The 18,479-nt window shown below is 53.0% G+C and overlaps 2 protein-coding genes across 2 annotated transcripts in view; both read right to left on the bottom strand.

Moving 5' to 3' along the window:
• LOC116237703 (maestro heat-like repeat-containing protein family member 2B) overlaps positions 1–6,201 on the bottom strand; it is a 7,962-nt gene extending 1,761 nt beyond the window's left edge. The window contains exons 1-19 of the mRNA XM_090130921.1: positions 5,991–6,201; positions 5,763–5,876; positions 5,604–5,677; positions 5,154–5,273; positions 4,903–5,010; positions 4,560–4,719; positions 4,392–4,432; positions 4,072–4,213; positions 3,627–3,679; positions 3,207–3,314; positions 2,812–2,931; positions 2,518–2,640; positions 2,239–2,394; positions 1,893–2,018; positions 1,507–1,586; positions 991–1,126; positions 783–875; positions 302–397; positions 5–128 (exon numbers count right to left, since the gene is read on the bottom strand). Coding sequence (XP_089987047.1) covers positions 5–128; positions 302–397; positions 783–875; positions 991–1,126; positions 1,507–1,586; positions 1,893–2,018; positions 2,239–2,394; positions 2,518–2,640; positions 2,812–2,931; positions 3,207–3,314; positions 3,627–3,679; positions 4,072–4,213; positions 4,392–4,432; positions 4,560–4,719; positions 4,903–5,010; positions 5,154–5,273; positions 5,604–5,677; positions 5,763–5,876; positions 5,991–6,000 — 1,984 coding nt within the window. The 5' untranslated portion in view covers positions 6,001–6,201. The remainder of the gene's footprint in view (positions 1–4; positions 129–301; positions 398–782; positions 876–990; positions 1,127–1,506; positions 1,587–1,892; positions 2,019–2,238; positions 2,395–2,517; positions 2,641–2,811; positions 2,932–3,206; positions 3,315–3,626; positions 3,680–4,071; positions 4,214–4,391; positions 4,433–4,559; positions 4,720–4,902; positions 5,011–5,153; positions 5,274–5,603; positions 5,678–5,762; positions 5,877–5,990) is intronic.
• Positions 6,202–6,263: 62 nt separating this feature from the next.
• On the bottom strand, positions 6,264–8,875 carry LOC149912179 (maestro heat-like repeat-containing protein family member 2A). Its single transcript, XM_090130920.1, has 9 exons — positions 8,802–8,875; positions 8,411–8,532; positions 8,171–8,293; positions 7,871–8,036; positions 7,618–7,716; positions 7,315–7,466; positions 6,829–6,972; positions 6,346–6,438; positions 6,264–6,296 (listed from the first exon to the last, which is right to left on the bottom strand). The coding sequence occupies exons 1-9, from the start codon at positions 8,824–8,826 to the stop codon at positions 6,264–6,266; spliced, it is 957 nt and encodes a 318-aa protein (XP_089987046.1). The 5' UTR covers positions 8,827–8,875.
• Positions 8,876–18,479: the final 9,604 nt, after the last annotated feature.

Genomic DNA, 18,479 nt, shown 5'->3' with positions numbered 1-18,479 from the left:
TCACCTTGGATTCGGAGAAGGGAGCTCAGACAGGAGGCAGCCAACTGGCGGGATGCGGGCATGGGGTCGCACGTCAGAGGCGCCAGCAATCCCACCAGGGAGCCAAAGTGCTCGCAGGCATCTGCTCTCTGCAGGGGTGAGAGGCAGGAAGAAAGCTGTAGGCAGCCCCGGCTCTCCCTGGCTTCTCCGCCTGTGCCTTCCTCACGCCGTGGCACAGCATGCACAGCTGGGCGGAGCTCGCCTTCCAGCTCAGGGGCTCTGGGGAGGGAGCAGGGGGCATGCGGTGGGGCTCTTTACTCACTCGAAGCTCTTCGCAAACAGCCAGCAGCTGGGAGCAGGTCTGCAGGGCCCTCTTGCGCTCCCACACGTTCTCTGAGACCATGCATTTCTGCAGGACCTGGGGTAGAGCATCTGTCTCACTGAGGACGTCTTTGCTTTCCCTTCCTGCTGCCCCTCTCCCTGTCCCTCCTTCCCCAGCACTTTCCCCCAAGGCTGCCCTGTGGCTCCACGTGGCCTCCAGCCTCACTGAGCACCGGCACTGCTGCCCCCGCTCTCTGCAGTCATCCTGCCTGCTAACCCGGGAGCTTTTCCTCGGCTGTGGCCTGCCAGGGGCTGGCTCCTGCCTTTCCCCTGCAGGGCCCATCGCTCTGCCCATTTCTGAGCTCGCAGTGAGCTGGCACGTCAGCAGGAGATTGCTCCCCTCTGATCACCCTCTCAGTCCCCAGATCTGCCCCCACTGCCGACAGGCACCATGCTTTCTCCCTTGCCCCACACATACTCACATGCACTATGTTCTGAAAGAAGCCGCCGCTGGGCTCTGTCTGGAGCAGAACCGCCATGAGCCGGCCCAGAGCTTTCAGGGACGTTTGCTGAAGCTGAAAGCAGAAGAGGGCAGTGAGGTTTAGCATCACGGCTGCTGCCAGAGCATAGGCTGTGTGTGCTGAGGTCGGGTTTGACCGAGAGGTGGCCGGGAAAGTTACGGCAGGTTACCTGCAGGTACTGCGCTGCGTGCTGTGACTTCCTGATCTTCAGCATCATCTCTGCTGAAGGGTGCGTCACGATGTTCTTGCAGCACAGGACCAACATCTCCCGCATGTCCTTGCTTTCAAAAGAGGGCTTCAGCTTGCTGACAGGAGGAAGAAAGGAAGAGAAATCAGAAAGGGCCTTTAGCAGTGCTCTCCAGACTGGTTCAGACAACATCTGACTTTCTCCTAATCAACAGCTACCAAGCAAAGACCCCCAGCTCCTGCTGCTGAGCACTGTCTTCAGTTCCAGCAGCGCCCACCTCCTCCCCAGCAGCAGTGAACCAGCTCCCTCTCTGAAGGGAAGGAGACGCCAACTCTCCTTTCTCTTCCCTGCCAGGGGACAGGAGCACCAGGGCCTTTCTCCCTGCCCAGAACCTCAACTCCGCTGGGCACAACAGCCCAGTCTTCACTCCTATAGATACGGCTCCTCGCCCCCTACCCCCTCCAGACCTTCAGGAGCTACCCAAAATGGGGACCTTACCTCAACTGCTCCAGGGCCAGGACCACCTTGAGGGGCACTGGGGAGACAGGGATGCCCGAATAATATTTCTTCAGCAGGTCCTGCAAGTCCCAGAGAGACACTGTCAAGGTGGGCAGGGGGCACACGAGAGCTGTTCTACCCAGCTCTGAGACAGGCACAACTGCCACACATCAGCCCCATCACTCCCATGTTTCCCATGGAAGCACTGCAGGATGCAGCAGCTCGACAGCTGGTGCACCTAGCCCGCTGCCCAGCAGCTGCATCCAGCACCCAAGGTCCCCACCAGCTGGAGACGTGTGGCTGATGGAGACCTGTATGCCCCCAGGGAAGTGGGCCGCGTGGCACAGCCCAGAACTCTGCAGGCAGCCCTGCCTCTAGGCACTCACCATCAGGATCTCCAGAAGCTTTCCCTTCAAGGAGGGATTAAAGCATGCAGAATCACCCACGACTGCTTGGAAGGCAGAGCTGAAGTCGGTGATGCTCTGCACCAGTGCGAGGTTGTTCTGCAGGTCCTGAGGCCCAAGAGAGAAGAACATTCTTTGAACTGCGGGATGGGACAAGGGCTGCAAGGGGGACACGGGGGGGCAACACTAAGGGAAGGGCTTGGGTCTTCATCTGGGCACAAACCATTCCCTGAGGGACCGTTGGAAAGGGAAGGCCCCTCTCAGCATCCCCCCATGTGGAGGGGCTGCAGCTGGGCGCTCAGACACCCTGGCACGTTTTGACTCTCACCCGGCAGCTGCAGCTGTAGAGCATCAGGATGTTGCCCACGATGTCTCCCTCCAGGTGGGCGAGCAGCTGTTCCTTGGAGGCACGCAGTGCCAAGCTGCCGTGGGCGAGCACGAGAGCGCTGCGTGTGGCCTGAGCTCTCGTGCTGTCCAGCTCCATCTGTGTGGGAAGAAATGCCATGAGACACTCGCTCAACGGCCCCCAGTGCCCCGTGATGCACCTGGGCTCCAAGGCAGAAAATAAGGCAGAAGAATGCCAAGATGGAAACCCGTAACGCTTTACCTTCTTGCGCCTGGAAATCCTCGCGTTGTGGCCTTTGCACAGCCTGGACGCAAACGTGGTGAGCGTGGCCAGGACTGCTTGGAAGTTACTCTCAGCCGCGTGGCTGAGAAGAGAGACCATTCCCTGCACAAAGGAACAAGGGGCAGTTGGCACAGGCCTGCATCTACAGATCCTCTCCTGAGGAAAAGGGCAGCAGGGAGGAGATGGAAAGGCGCGGAGCAGGGCCAGGAGAAGCCCTCTGCCCCAGGGACGGAGCGGGGATGCTCGCAGGAGCTGGAGGAGAGCAGGGCTCACCTGGGCCTCACATGGGTCCTCCGCGTTTGCTTCCTCCAGGTGCTGCAGCAGCTTCTCCTGGACGTGGAGGACTCCCTTACAGGCTCCCAGCACTGTGCCCAGAGCCTTGTACAGGAAAGACTGCAGGGGAAGGGAAGGAAGAAGCTGAGATGTGGAAGCAGCTTAACCTGTTGGGGGAGGGCCAGGTGGAAGGAGCCACGCTCCCCGGGAGTCGCTGAGAGCAGCTGCAGGGCCGAGCTTTATCCATCCCTGGGCAGATTGCAGGGAAAGGCCCTCTGGGGGCACAGACTGGGGAAGCAGCATCAGCATCCCGCGTGGGCAGAGCACCAGCCGCAGCCCCAGCCCCAGTTGGACACCTGCAGCTGCACCGCTGCGTGGAGCCGGGGGGAACTCACCTTTTCTGCAGAGCTGCTGGCAGAGCTGCTCAGCCACCGGCTCAGCTCACAGCTCAGGGCCTCGATCCAGGCCTCATCCCGTATGGTGTCCATTGACGCCCCGAGGAACTGTTGGAGAACAGGAGAAGACGATGTTCCCTTGCCCTTTGCCTCTTCCCTCACTCCCAATTGCTGCAGCCCTCTGGGGAGAGGTGTCTGGAAGAACAGTTCCTCTCCCAGCTCCCCCAGCATTCCCTCCATTAAAGCCGCCTGCCCCCCTTCTCCTAAGACCCCCCTTGGGCTTGGGACAGAGCGGAAGAGGCAGCGCCTCAAAGGCTCCTCAGCAGCACTGGAGAGGCTGTTCCTGTCCCGTGGTGGCTCATATGGGAGCGGGGCTACTTGGGGCAGGCAAGCACTTCTCTGCACCCAGCAGTGCTGTACCTTCAGCAGACGGCGCTCCCACCCTGCAGTGTCCAGGAAGCTCTCATCTTTCCCTGCACAGCAACAGGAAGAAAAAGACCCTTACTTGGGATCAAAGCACAGAAGAAGAGCTGCTGCAAACCTGGCTTGGCCTGGGCACTTGACACTGCCAAGCTGGGACCCGCACCCCCTCCACAAACTGACTTGTCCCTCCCCACAAACACTGTCCCTGCAGGAACACAGAACTAACTGAGGGGACATGAAGGGCCCATCCGTGTCCTGGAAGGGGCAGATCCCCGGGGGGAAAGATCCCCGGGCCTCAGCGCTGTCTCCCTGGAATGGGAACAGCAGCAGAGCAAGCACTGGGCTGCAGGCAATGCTTCCCCTCTGCCACCCTGCAGAGAGAGCTGCATTTTCACTCCCGCCCTTCCCTGCCTCCGCCTCTCCCTCCCCACCAGCACTTTACCTTGGAGACACTGCAGCAGCAGGGGGATCTCAGCGGCCCACATGGCCCCCACAGCTCTGTGGAACCTGCTGTGGAGGTTTTGCATCAGCTGCAAGGCAGCGGCCTGGAGTTCGCTGCCTGCAACAGGGCTCCCTGCCACCACCTGAGCGAGAGCAAGGAGAAGCAGGGTCACTTCTGCAGCAAGAGCAGCGGCTTCCCCCCAGGATGGAAGCAGCCAACAGCTCTGCCCTGGCGGGCAAGGAGCAGCCGACAGCTCTGCCCGTGGCCATGCTGCTTCCTCCCGGGGGCTGGTGGCACTGGGCTCTGGAGCATCTACTCACCAGCAGGCGCGCCAGCAGTGTCTGGGGAGTCAGTCGTGGGCCTGTGAGGAGAAAAAAGTGCTGAGTCAGACTCCAAGACGCTCCGTGCCCAGCCACGCGCAGCTCCGCTGTCCCTTCTGGGTGGTAGCACAGGTCAGCAGAGCTCACTGGCGGAGCTTCTGCTCCTACCTTGAAACATGGAGCTGAGGAAATGGGGATCCAGCTCCTCTACTCGCCGTCCTGTCAGATCCTCTCTCTCGGCCAGGGCTCGGACACAGCGCGAGACCGGGATCAGCATGCCGGTGTGCTGGGCTGGCACCACGAACAGCAGCAGCCGTGGCCACAGGAGCTGTCGGGAACGAGGCAGTTGAGCGTGTCAGCATTCCTGCCTCCGCTCAGAGACGAAGAGGACTCTGCGAATTTCCCTGAGCCTTGCGTGCTTCAGAGCACGCTGGAGGAGAGACCTGGGGTGGTGGGATGAGGAACAGGTGGTGCGAAGGCAAGGAGCAGCAGCAGGGCAGATGTGACTTACTTTGGACATCCCTGTCGCAGAGACGTCCAGAGACCCCAGGATGTCCATGCACAGCTCCTGCAGAGCTCCTTCCTCCTGGGCTTCCCGGGGAGAAAGGTCTCCAGCTGCCTGCACAACAACGGTGTTGAAACCCGGTTACCTCAGTTCTCAGGAGCCTCTCAGGAGGCTCAGGTGCGGCCCCAGCGGTGCTTCTGTGCCACCCTCTGAGCAGCACAGGTCTTCCCAAAGAAGATGCTGCCCACTGTCCTTACCCTTCTTCCAGCGGTGCGGCTGAACTCAGTGAAGATGTGCCCCACCACATCCCAGGCTGAGCAGCTCCGGGTGTTCGAACTGAGCAGGTCCTCGATGAAATGCAGAACTGCCGTCCTCACCTGCCAGGGGTCAATTGTGGGTGTGATTTTTCAGGTCAGAAGGCAAAGGGAAGCCACCTGCTCATCGGGGCAGCCTTTGGGCACGAGCAGAGACAACAGGAGCAGAGGAGAAGCCTTGGCTCCTGAGGTGAGGGCCAGGCCGTAGCACCAGGCTGTGCACTTTCCAAGCACAGCACAGGGACCTGCCAGCTCCACTCTGCCTGCTCTCCCACAGGAGCCATCGCGACCGTGTGGTCAATGCCCCAGCACCTCTCTAGTCACCCCAGCCCTGCCCGTGTTGGCAGCAGCATCACCACCCCAACAACACTTTCTATTCCCAAAGCAGCTCACCCGGATCCTGAGGTCGCTGCACAGACACTGCACAGCCTCAACCACCTGGGGCAGCTTCTCCATCATCACGGGCTCTGCAAGAGATGCACAGAAGCATGAGCGGAGCCACAACCCCGATGGCAGAGGGGATCCCTGGAAGTCCCAGCCTGTGGTACTGACCATCAGAGCGAGCCAGAGCACCGAGCAGACCCAGTGCTGCCACGCGTCCAGCCTCCCAGTCCTCGCCCAGCTGTGACTGCAGAAACAGGACCATTTCCTCTGGGCAGATCCGGGCTGCAGGGAGGAAATCCCAGGCTATGTTAGCAAGAAACTCATGCCCAATCCTGAGGTTTATGAGAGCGATTTTGGCCAGGGCACTGCAAGCATTGCCAAAGCTCCTCTCCTTACCCTGCAGCATGATGCAGTGGGTCAGCTGTGCACGATCAGCCTCGCTGTGCTGCTTGGTGTTGTCATAGAGCTGTGGGAACAAAGTCCATATGAGAAAATCACATCAGCACTGAGGACGGAAAAGACACTGTGCTGCCTGCTCTCATCTCCCTGGGCACTCTCAGGAAGAGGACAGGCAGACCAAACCCAGCCTGCCTCACAGCATCCCTGGGGGGACAGGCACGGCTCTGGAACAGCCGTGAGCATGCAGGAGCCAAGGCTCAGCTGCATTAGTCAGGGGCTCAGACCTTTGCACTGCTCCTGAGACTTAGGTAAGAGGGAAACTGCTGTGGGCACAGGGATAGTCTCCCCTTACCTGGTAGAACACGGCACTCGTGATGTCCAGAAACCTGTCCTTCTGGATGATAGACTCAATGCCCTCTAAGGCCTCCAGGAAGACAGTGAGGCTCTGCAAGAGACAAGGAGAGAAAGAAAGGGATGAAGCCACATCTAGCCACTTGGGAGTGGAAAAACTCTTTCCCAATTGTTTCTCTGCAGGGAGAAGCTCCTGCACAGGCTTTTTATCCCCCACCTCCCAGCAGCACCGAGAGTCTCTCTGCTCTCAAACAAGCTGTGTTTGGGCATCATTTGCAGGCATTTCCCACCCAGCAGCCCTCTTCTCCTCCAGTCAGATGCAACTGGATGTGGTCCCCCCAGTTGCTAGCACAGAGCTCCTCAGGCTCTCAGGCACCCATTCCTCCTTTCTCCAAGGGCTCCCCACCTCCTCCCTGCACCCCCCGACCCCTCGTGGCACTTGCACTGGCCCCACGTCCACCCTGAGCCCTGCACAACGTCTCACCTTGGCCACCCTGCAGGTGTCTTGGATCTCCTGACACGGGTGCACGAGCCAGAGGAGCTGCTCCCAGACGTGCTCTTGGTGCAGCTCCTCTTGCAGGAGAACATCCAGCATGGCAGCCACGGCCCCGAGGACGGCCTGTTTGTCCTGGAGAGGGATGGCAGAGGCTTGGCATCAAAGACCAAAGGTCTGCCCTTCCTACAGAGAAGGCTTTCTCTTTCCCTTCCCCTTCCCCAACCCCCACGCCCAGCAGGAGATGGGCTCGCTCTGGAGGGCAGGCAGGTTTTCCCCAGACCCTCATCCCCAGCTCTTCCTGCCACAGTGCTGTGACATGCAGCTGCTCCCTGCCACAGAGCCACTTCGGGGCCCTTTGCAGAGCCAGCCCACTCCCTCCCATCACTGCTCAGCTGCCAGCCCACTGGGCACAGACAGAGCTGCCACATGGGTGCCCCTGCTGCCACCCTGGGCTGGGAGCGCAGCAAGGCTCACCTCCTCCTCCTGGCAGTCCTGCCAGCTCCTCAGCACAGAGAAGAGCAGCTCCTGAAGGTTCTCATAGATCTGCTCTTTCTCCATGGCAGGCCAGGGGCATTGGGATCCAGAGGACAAGTGAGTCTTCACTCCATCCAGCCACTGTTTCACAACTGAAAAAACAAAATTAAAGAAACACATATGAATAGTAATTATTATTTTCTGTGTTTAAAGAGAGTGAGAGAAAAGGCAGCCTGTGAGAGCCTGCAGCAGGGCAAGGTGCAAGGGCTGTCCCGAGGCCCCCTGCTCTGGTCCGGCACTCACCAGCACAAGCGAGGCGCAGGGTCCGGCCGCTCCTCACCTGGCCCACCACACTGCGCAGGCCAGCCAGCATCAGCCACGTGAAGGGGATGCACTGTGGAGCTGCAGAGAGGAAGGAGAGGCCGCAGTCAGAGTCTGGGCAGTGAGGGAGGAGGGGCTGCAGCCCCGCATCCCCCAGCTCAACGCAGATCGCGCGCGGAGGGGAGAGGCTCCTGTCCCGGTTGTCGGAGATGTCGGGGGGCTGAGGGCGCTCTACCAGAGGTGCTGAAGAGTCGGCTCAGGGTGAGGAGCACAAACTCCTTGGACGCGTCCCCCGTGGCCTTCAGGTGGCTCTGGAGCTCGGCCATCACCAGGGTGAAGTGCGTCCGAGCCAGAGCCACCAGGACATTGCCGGCAGCTGTCTTCACGTGGCCGGTCACGCCCTGCAAAAGAGGCTCTGGTGACACGTGGCACAGGAGATCGCCCGAGGCCCTGGGAAGGGCTGAGCCATCGCCGTCCGCCAGCAGAACGCCAGTGTGGGCAGCGGCTCCCTTTGCCATCGGGAGTGACCCCTCACCTGGGCTGCCGTCAGGTCCTGGGACACCTCTGCCAGCAGCCGGTTCACCACTCCGCACGGCGGGCGGCTGTCATCTTCCCACAGGGCGCCCTCCAGCTCACGGTACGCCTGCGCTCGGTCACCCTGGGGACAAGGATCGGGCACGCTCGCTTTGCCCGCTGCCACCCATCCCGACGGGACCATGGCACCAGGCCGGGAGGGCGAGGGAGGATGGTTGGCGGCCGGACGTCCCCGACTCACCTCCCGGTCTTGCAGGCGCTGTTGCAGCACAGTCACAGCGGAGACAGGGACAGGGCTCGGCACCCTGCTTCTCTCCCTGCGACGCGTACGTCTGGGCACGCAGCCCACACAGGCAAAGAGACCTGGAAGCAAAGAGCGGAGCAGCTGCCGCCGGTGTCGCTCGGAGCCAGGGCCGAGCATCCGGCCGGCTCTGGGAGGAACGCTCCTCCAGCCCCACGGTTGGCGGGGACGGGGGAGGGAGCTTTCCCCTTGCTGGGGTGCCGGGGAAACCACGGCGGGCAGCTGCGCTCAGCAGAGCGAGGACGGTGCTGCCGGCGCGGCCTGAACTGACTCTGGAGGCACACGTGCGCTCGGGCGGCGTCACGGCGTGCGGAGAGGTGGAGGGACTCACCTCGAAGGGCTCTCAGCCGCTCCATGACAGCAGGAAATCTCCAGGTAGACGCAACGCTCTCTCTGGTTCCGCTTCCTGCGGGTCCCACAAGCGGACTGAGCCACCGCTCCCACCGCTGCCACGAGGGCGCACGAGGTACCACTGTGACATCACAGCGCAGTGTCACCTCACAGGGAATGGCTGGGGACCAGGCAGCACGCAGGGCAGCCCTGCAGGCCCCCAAACGCAGCATGTTCTGTGATGCACTCGGCTCTGGGGTTCCGGTTCCATGCGGAATTCCAAGCAGGGAATGACCTCAGCTGAGGGAGAGCCCCTGCCAGGGAGCAGCTGCTGGGCACCGCTGCCCGGCACTGTCTCAGTGACTGGGGACTGCATGCCGGGAGGTCCCTCTGGATCGCATCCCTCCCTTCTACTCTGCCAGCTGTACCACCTCACTGGGTATCATCAGCAAATTTGCTGAGGGTACACTTGTGTCATGGAATCATAGAATCTTGCAATGGCCTGGGTTGAAAAGGACCACAGTGATCACGTAGTTTTAATCCCCCTGCTGTGTGCAGTCACAACCAGCAGCCCAGGCTGCCCAGAGCCACATCCAGCCTGGCCTTGCATGCCTGCAGGGATGGGGCATCCACAGCCTCCTTGGGCAACCTGTTCCAGTGCCTCACCATCCTCCGTGTGTTGTTTCCACTGCCTGTGACATTGATGAAAATGCTGAAGAGCACCAGTCCCAGGATGGACCCTTAGGGGACACCACTCATGACTGGCCTCCACCCGGACTCAGAACCGGTGATAACAACCTCTGGCTGTGACCATCAGACCAATTATTTACCCACAGAATGATTCAGCCTTCAAATCCATCTCTCTCCAACTCAGAGAGAAGGACGCAATGTGGGAACATGTCAAAAGCCTTCCACAAGTACAGGGAGATGACAGCAGTTGCCCAATGCCCACTGATGTCGTCACTCCAGGAAGGCTTCAAAATACATCAATAGAATTTCAAACCGTGCATTCAGCTGTTTTTATTGAAATGAAAATAAAGTGATAAATACATAGGAAAATAAAGAAAACACACCTCTTGAAAGTACTGCACATCTTATTGTACCAATATCAATAGGCTAGTTAGGAGTAGAGAGAATAACTTTAAAATAATGGAATTTGAATTGCTTAAGCATTTCTTCACTAAATGCTGGCTTAAATATTAAATCTCTGTCACTTACAGGTATTTGTATTGAGCTCAACTGTTTGGCTTTTTAAAGGAAAAAAAATCTGAGACATTACCATCTCAGTTTTTGTACTAATATGATTTGACAGCAGCAGTAAAACGGAGCCATTGCTAATTGCTTCTACATAGAGATTATTAAGGAATTTCTATCTGAACAGCAGAATACTTGCATTTCTAATAAAACCTCTAGAAGTGAAATCACGCTTTGGTTCTGCTGATGTGTTCTTATCAGTTATTGCAGCTTTCAGGTAACTCTTAGTTTGCCCTTATCAAACTTTCTGTTTAGGGGAGCAACTCATGTGAGAAAGGAGGAAAGATGATACGTGGAAAGTATTATACACACTAATCTCTATTGTAGAAAATGCTGGCATACAAAATAATCTCCTTTATTGAAAAGCGTACAGTTAAGAGTCCAGCCCACATGAAGATAGAAGCTTCACTTCTTTTGGTGTCTATCTGGAGCTCTGCTGCTACATTTCTAATAACATTAGAAACATGACAAACCTAGCTAGCAACACTAACCTTAGAGTCTAAACCATGAAAAAGAAAAGGGAAGGCAGCAATTTCACATTTCCACTGCTGTCACCGTCCAAGGAGGTGACTAGGCTGCATTATTTTCAACAGCTGAAGTCATCAGGGCCCAAACTGTTTAACTGTAACTCTGAAAGTCACAATTAATACAGTACAAATACAAGTACTCTGCTATGCAGTGTGTCCTGACTCAGACTGAAATTAAAACATGACTGTACTGTACTGGAACAACTGCCCAGGGAGGTTGTGGATGCCCCGTCCCTGGAGGTGTTCAAGGCCAGATTGGATGGGGCCCTGGGCAGTCTGGTCTAGCATTAGGTGGAATGGTGGTGGCCCTGCATGTGGCAGGGGGGTTGGAGATTCATGATCCTTGAGGTCCCTTCCAACCCTGGCAATTCTGTGATTCCTTGATAAAATTCCTTACTACCTTCAGTTTTATAGCCAAAGCAGTGTTTGAGCTGGTAATGTATTCTTGAACAGCACTGCTGCCTTTAGCATTTGTATGTTTAGATATGAAAAGAGAACTTGGTCATTATTTCACGATGAGAGAACCTTGATTTCACACAACAGAATTACAATACTGTAAAATGCCACTGTAAGAATGTGGCTTTTCTTCTTTCTTTTTTTTTTTTATTATTTTTTTTTATTGCAATGCTGAGTGTATGATTGATTCAAGATAAACATTTTTTTGTAAGTCAATCTCTATACCTGTTTTGAAAAATATGTGTTTTTATTTCTCATTATTTAAAAATTGACAGGCGTGAAGAATCACGAGGTCACTCATGCTACAAGATCAGTAAATATCTCATATCAAGGTTAGAGAACATTCTCTCTGTGCATTTTAACAGAGGAGCTGCATCTGTACGTAACTGTAGCTACACACGATGAGCTTTTCTTGAAGGTAGGCAGGAAATTTGGTCTGCGCTGGAACAAAAATCCAGTCCTGTTTTGACTGCTATACTTTTCACTGAGATAAAAAAATGGCATCATTCTGCAGGATGAGCTAGATATACGGAATTTGGCACTGCCCTTAAATTGTGTGTAGTGAACTGAGGGGCATCAGAGCTTTACAGATTTCTACATATTCTCATGGAGAAATCTAGAGAGATCACAGGACGTAACACTGAGCTTCCAAATGGATAACAAAACACTGATGTTTTTCAGAAGACCAGAAGCTGTAGAGGACCAAGTAGCCTGGCTAGAAAAAGAGTGCAATGAATAATTGGCTGGATTAAATGAACTGCAGTGTATTTGCAGTGTTTATTATGGAGTACTGCAGGACTTGACTGATTTTTGGCATCCTATGAGGAGATACTACAGCAGTTACATTCTGATTAAATCATAGAATCAAAGAATGGCCTGGGTTGAAAAGGACCACAATGATCATCTAGTTTCAAACCCCTGCTCTGTGTAGGGCAGCCAACCATTCACCAGGTTGCCCAGAGCCAAATCCAGCCTGGCCTTGAATGCATACAGGAGTGGGGCGTACACAACATCCTTGGGTTTTTCCTCTCTAGTAATATGCCAGAGATATCATGCAGCCTGGAGGAGAGGACCAAAGTGACACCTGATGAGGACCTGCTGAAAACTGAGAGATTCTTCAGTCTGTGTTTGTCTAGTCTGAACTATGGGCAAATTGTCAGGTGGATCCACAGGGTCCAGAAGAATGTGTGATTGCCAAAGTGAAAGACAATTTGATGATAGTCCATGGAAACAGGAATCCTCCTGGCCTCTGGCACTCAAAGACAAACAGAAGATGAAAACCAGATCTGTTTCCCTGCCCATGGCAAACAACAGACTTTCCATCCTTACAGTCCTTCCTGACATCAGCACTAATTGAAACAACATCCCACTCAGCCTTGCCATGTCTGGCAGAGGTTGCAGCTCTTTCTATTGCATCCCTCTAGCTTTCAAGTCAAGAGCTCCTGTGTCACACAAGGAAAAGCAATCTTTTACCTGCTGTGCCATGCTCATGGCAGCAGCAATGCAGATGCCAGCAGCTGATGCCCACAAGGACAGCCAGCCTGGACTTATTTTCATTACAAATCTTTGACCTGAAGTCCTTCTAGAACCTGGGACATTTCTCCATCTCAGCAGCAGAGGGCAGGAGGGGTCCAAGGTGAGGGCACGCTCTCCTCTATTTTTCTGGCACTCAAAGACAAAGAGAACATGAAAACCAGATGTGTTTCCCTGCCCATGGCAAACACCGGCCTTTCCATCCTTACAGTCCTTCCTGCCATCAGCAGAGATATTTTGCTTTCTTGTGCCACTTCATCCCTTTAGCATCTGGCATTCTAACAAAAAAGTACTTACAAGGAATTTTAATATTTTCATATTAAATGTCAGAATTAGAACCTTATATTTACCAAATATTTAAAACGTTCAACCCAGTGAGAAGTGAATTGATGTTGTATTTAGCATTCAGATAAGAACTTGTAAAGTAAGTAAAAAGTGCTGCTTTCATAAACTATAGTCTCATTGTCAAGCCTTGCACTGTCTCAGCAGATTATTACAGAATGTTCATTCAAGCAGGAATTCAGAGATGCGTCTGAATTGATAACAACAACGAGTAATTAAGAAAGCTTGACTGCAGTCTGCTTGAGGATTCCAGTCTGAAGTGTGTTCCACCTGGTGACAACTGGGAATTTCTTTCTCTCACCATTAGAACCATTGCACCTCTGACTAAACACATAGCTAATCACCACTGAAAACCTAGGTGCAATTTCTGCAGTGCACAGACCAACTAAGTGTTGATTAACATTCAGAGAGATTGTGCAGGTGTCCTTTTAGGAACTGGCCTACAGTATGCTAAGAGGGATGGATGTGGGGACATTAGGATAACGTGCCCTCTGCCTTTTAAGACAGCCCCAGCAGAGCAGGTCAGCAGGCTGAAGAGCTGCGTGGGTCACCAGGGCTCAGAGACTTCACTCGGCCATCTGAAAGTTGAGGGACTTCAGCCCAAGCTGCCCTTTTCCATGCAGGCAAGGAGGCCAAGAGAAGGTGGATCGGCACGGTTCTGGTGCAGACAGGGGCTGCAGTGTGAGCAGGCCTACACAGACAAGGCTGTGCCCACACAGAGTGACAGCAGCTTTCGCTGTGAGCAGATTCCCAGGGGGCCTGAGCCATGGCAGTTCTTGATGGCAGCATGTTCCAATCAGCCCTGGAAATCTTCTCTGGATGTCTGTCGCATTCTGGAATCCACACTGAGGACGCAGTCGCTGTGTCAGAGCAGCTGGCAGAGTCACGGGGAACCGTGACGTAGTTGGCCCAGGGAGCAACAACAAGGCCTGCACTGCTCAGCCAGCCCAGGCCAAAGGGGAGCACGAGAGAGAGCAGAGGAGAGAGGGGGGGAAAGAGGGCCAGGAAGGAAAGGCCTGTGCCTGAATGGACGTGTAGCAGCAGCTGCTGACAGCAAACTCGGTGATGGCAGGGGCACAGCAGAGCAGTGCAATGCTGGCAGCTTCCTGTGTCTTTCACACAGGCACTGCAGACATGGCCAGCACTGGGAGATCAGCAGAACTGCTGCACACCTCTGCCAGCCCAGGCCAGAGGAGTGCAGAACAGTGAGCTGCTGCTGAGGGGAGAGAGGATGGCCTGAGAGCTGACCTGAGAGGCAGGGCTGGCTGTGTTACAGCAGCCTCTGTGTCCTCCTCCTGTGTCTGTGAGGGCCAGAGGGCCAGAAGAGAACATGCCCAGACAACGAAGCCCTGCTGTCCTCTGCTGCTCAGCTGGAGAGATGTTCCGCCTTCCTGAAGGACGCTGATCCAAAGGGAAGGAATCAAAGGAAGTCCAGGCTGGCTGTCCTTGTGGGCATCAGCTGCTGGCAGCTGCCTCTGTGCTGCCATGGGCAGGGCACAGCACACACAGTGTTTGCAGTTCCCTGTGTGACACTGGCCCTGGTGACCTGACAGCCATAGGGAGACAAGAGAAAGAGCTGCCTCCCTCTGCCAGATGAGGCAAAGGTGAGAATCCCAGAATCACAGCATGGCCCGGGTTGGAAAGGAGCTCAAGGTTCATGAATCTCCAACCCTTGGCTCTCCAAGGGTGCACAGGGGGCTTTGTTCTCCCTGTGGTGCAGCTTCAGTGCCAACTCACAGCTGAGCTGGTTGGCACACTGTGACAGCCTGCCGCTCTGAAGCTCTTGGGGCAGTGCTCAGTTCTTTCTGAAGTACTCTGGAAATGCTGCTTCTCCTTCACCAAGTCTGTTTCCAGACAGACGTCTTTTTCTCCTCTGTACACACAAACAGTATCTTGTAACTCCCTGGCACAGTGCTCAGAAGTGATACTTCTGGAAGCACGTCAGAGAAAAGTGGCCTTGTCCCAGTGGACTTTCAGAGCAGATGAGAACAAGTCTTGGTTGACGGCTTTCTTCTGCTTCTGGAACTGCACAGGCAGGTTGTGTGTTGTCATACTTTATGCCAGAGTGCCAAACTGAAGCAGTTTCTGCAACTTCTTTTTTTCATACTTGTCACTCTTTGCTATTTCTGAGACCTTAACTTAGTCATTTTTAATGCGCTCTCATCTAAACTACTGTGTCCTCCAGTGTCAGTGTTGTATGAATCAGGACTGTGGGATTTCATCAGTGAAAGGATTCTGCTCTAATGACTGTCATTCTAAAGCTGATATTGTTTCTACCGCATCAGGCTTGCATGAAGCATCTTTGATCAACAGAGAAATCAGAAAAATTGCTTTTCCTATTGCAGTTTCCTTTTAACTAGTGATGAAAGCTGTCAGTTTATTTTTGGCACCAGAAATCCTGGGATGCAACCAGGTTAGATAAGAAGTGACACTGAGTCAACAGTAAGGGAACATAGATGAGCTAGCATCACACAGCTCTGGAAAAGATGTTCCAGCTCTGTGTCTACCTACACCTTCAGGAGATGAAAAGTACTGGCTTACTGAGGTGTCCTGGGTTGCAGGTTCTGTTAATCTCCATTTTTGGAAGAGCTGCTTGCAATAAATACCTTGTAAGGTGAATGAGCTTGATAGAAGTAGGGTGTGAAAGAGATGGATTTGCTGTTTCCCTGAAGGTGCAGGAGTATTGCTGTGCCTACAGTCAGTAAACAAGGCAGAAATCACTGTGTTCCTCAGAATGAAAAGCAAAAGAATAAAAATCTTTTTGTGAGTGACAGCACGCCTGAATGAAGCACAAATCTAAACATTTAAAATAAGGGCTAGTGTCAAAGGGACTTGCAGTATTTCTCGTGAAGAAATATTTGATGCTTCTTTAGGAAAGTCGTCATAACAAAAGTGTACTGATGTCTTTGCTGAGGATTTCCTTGGTTCCAGCCTGAAGGTGTGCGCAGGCATGAGCAGGCAGTGCTGAGCTGCAGGTGAGTGCCTGTGTTCCACAGCAGGAAACCCGTGGATGTCTTCAGGGGTTTGAAATGGGCAGAGCTGTAAAACTGCAGGCTTTCACTGAAATTGTCCTCTGCTTTATTTTGTAATCTTAGTTTCACCAATGCTTTCCAATATGATTTTCGTATGAGTGCAGATACGTGGGATAGGATTTAAAGTTTTTATGGTGCTGCTGTATAATTTTCTGTGGTCATCATAAGCCAATAAAAAAAATAAATGGTAATCAGGCAATCTATTAACAACCTGTGGCACGTGTCAAAACAATGAAATTCCTTGCAGGAAGACAATATTGCTATATAATAATGTGGCTATCCAAAACTGTTAATTATACTTGATGAGCTGGAGATAATCCTGAAATGGGGGACTTTGATCTTAGCCAAGAATAATAAAACTTATTATCATTCTTAAATTGGCAGCTGCTTTAAAAAGCCTGTGTCTTATTTCCCTTTTAGTAACACTGGCTAAATCAGAGAAAGTGATAAAAGTATTTCATGATTGCAGCTTAGGGATTCTTTCCCACTTGACCAGAAGTAATCTAAGTCCAAAAATGTCTGTAAATACTTTTTCTATCTTATTTTGCCAGATGTATTGATATTTGAGATGAATGGCAAAAACATTTTGCGTACATAGATAAGCAATGCAAATTCGCTGGATTGTTTTAGAGAAAAAAGCTCCGGTTATCTGATCGTTTCCATGCAGAAATAAGATTTACAGAAAAATTCTCATTATTATTATTCATGCATGAATAAGTTCAAAAAAGAGATGTGGGGGATATTGTTTCAATTCCAGGTGATTGTAGGAAGGACTGTCAGGATGGAAAGGCTAGTGTCTGCCATGGGCAAAGAAAAACTTCTGGTTTTCATGTTCCCTTTGTCTTTGAGTGGAAGAGGCCATGAGGAGAGTGTGCCCTAAACTTGGACCCTTTTTGACCATTGCAGCAGAGATGGAGAAGCGTTCAACCTTCTAGAGGGACTACAGGACAAAGATATGTAATGAAAATAAGTCCAGGTTGGCTGTCCTTGTGGGCATCAGCTGCTCGCATCTGCATAGTTGTTGCTATGGGAATGGCAGAACAGCTGGAATGTTGCATTTCCTTGTGTGACACAAGCACTGGTGAATTCAAAGCAAGAGGGGTATATTAGAAAGAGCATCACCTCCCTGCCAGATTAGGCAAAGGTGAGTGGGATGTTGTTTCAATTAGTGCTGATGGCAGGAAGGACTGTAAGGATGGAAAGGCTGGTGTTTGCCATGGGCAGGGAAACACATTTGGTTTTCATTTTCTCTTTCTCTTTGAGTGCCAGATAAACAGGGGAGAGTGTGCCCTCACGTTGGAACCATCCTGCCCTCTTCTGCTGAGATGGAGAAATGTTCCAGCTTGTAGAAGGACATCAGGACATAGTTATGTAATGAAAATAAGTCCAGGCTGGCTGTCCTTGTGGGCATCAGCTGCTGGCATCTGCATTGCTGCTGCCATGAGCATGGCAAAGCAGGTAAAAGGTTGCTTTTCCTTGTGTGACACAGGAGCTCTTGACTTGAAATCTAGAGGGATGCAATAGAAAGAGCTGCAACCTCTGCCAGACATGGCAAAGGTGAGTGGGATGTTGTTTCAATTATTGCTGAAGTCAGGAAGACTGTAAGGATGGAAAGGCTGGTGTTTGCCATGGGCAGGGAAACACATCTGGTTTTCATTTTCTCTTTCTCTTTGAGTGCCAGATAAACATGGGATAGTTTGCCATCATCTTGGAACTCTCTTGCCCTCTGCTGCTGAGAGGGAGAAATGTCCAAGCTTCTAGAAGGACATCAGGACAAAGATATGTAATGAAAATAAGTCCAGGCTGGCTGTCCTTGTGGGCATCAGCTGCTGGCATCTGCATTGCTGCTGCCATGAGCATGGCACAGCAGGTAAAAGATTGCTTTTCCTTGTGTGACACAGGAGCTCTTGACTTGAAAGCTAGAGGGATGCAATAGAAAGAGCTGCAACCTCTGCCAGACATGGCAAGGGTGAGTGGGATGTTGTTTCAGTTAGTGCTGATGTCAGGAGGACTGTAAGGATGGAAAGGCTGGTGTTTGCCATGGGCAGGGAAACACATCTGGTTTTCATTTTCTCTTTCTCTTTGAGTGCCAGATAAAGAGCAGAGTGTGCCCTCACCTTGGACCCCTCCTGCCCACTTCTGCTGAGATGGAGAAATGTCCAAGCTTCTAGAAGGACATCAGGGCAAAGATATGTAATGAAAATAAGTCCAGGCTGGCTGTCCTTGTGGGCATCAGCTGCTGGCATCTGCATTGCTGCTGCCATGAGCATGGCACAGCAGGTAAAAGATTGCTTTTCCTTGTGTGACACAGGAGCTCTTGACTTGAAAGCTAGAGGGATGCAATAGAAAGAGCTGCAACCTCTGGCAGACATGGCAAGGGTGAGTGGGATGTTGTTTCAGTTAGTGCTGATGTCAGGAGGACTGTAAGGATGGAAAGGCTGGTGTTTGCCATGGGCAGGGAAACACATCTGGTTTTCATTTTCTCTTTCTCTTTGAGTGCCAGATAAACATGGGATAGTTTGCCATCAACTTGGA

Source organism: Phasianus colchicus, chromosome Z (genome assembly GCF_987193195.1).
Source record: "Phasianus colchicus chromosome Z, bPhaCol1.hap1.1, whole genome shotgun sequence".
NCBI lineage: Eukaryota > Metazoa > Chordata > Aves > Galliformes > Phasianidae > Phasianus > Phasianus colchicus.
This window is presented reverse-complemented; position numbering and strand designations above follow the sequence as displayed.

Coding starts and splice junctions, on each gene's coding strand:
- LOC149912179 (XM_090130920.1), bottom strand. CDS start 8,826: ATGGAGCGGCTGAGAGCCCTTCGAG. Junction 8,294..8,410: donor AGCGCCTGCAAGACCGGGAG/GTGAGTCGGGGA, acceptor CCTTGTCCCCAG/GGTGACCGAGCGCAGGCGTA. Junction 6,973..7,314: donor AGGACTGCCAGGAGGAGGAG/GTGAGCCTTGCT, acceptor ATCCCTCTCCAG/GACAAACAGGCCGTCCTCGG.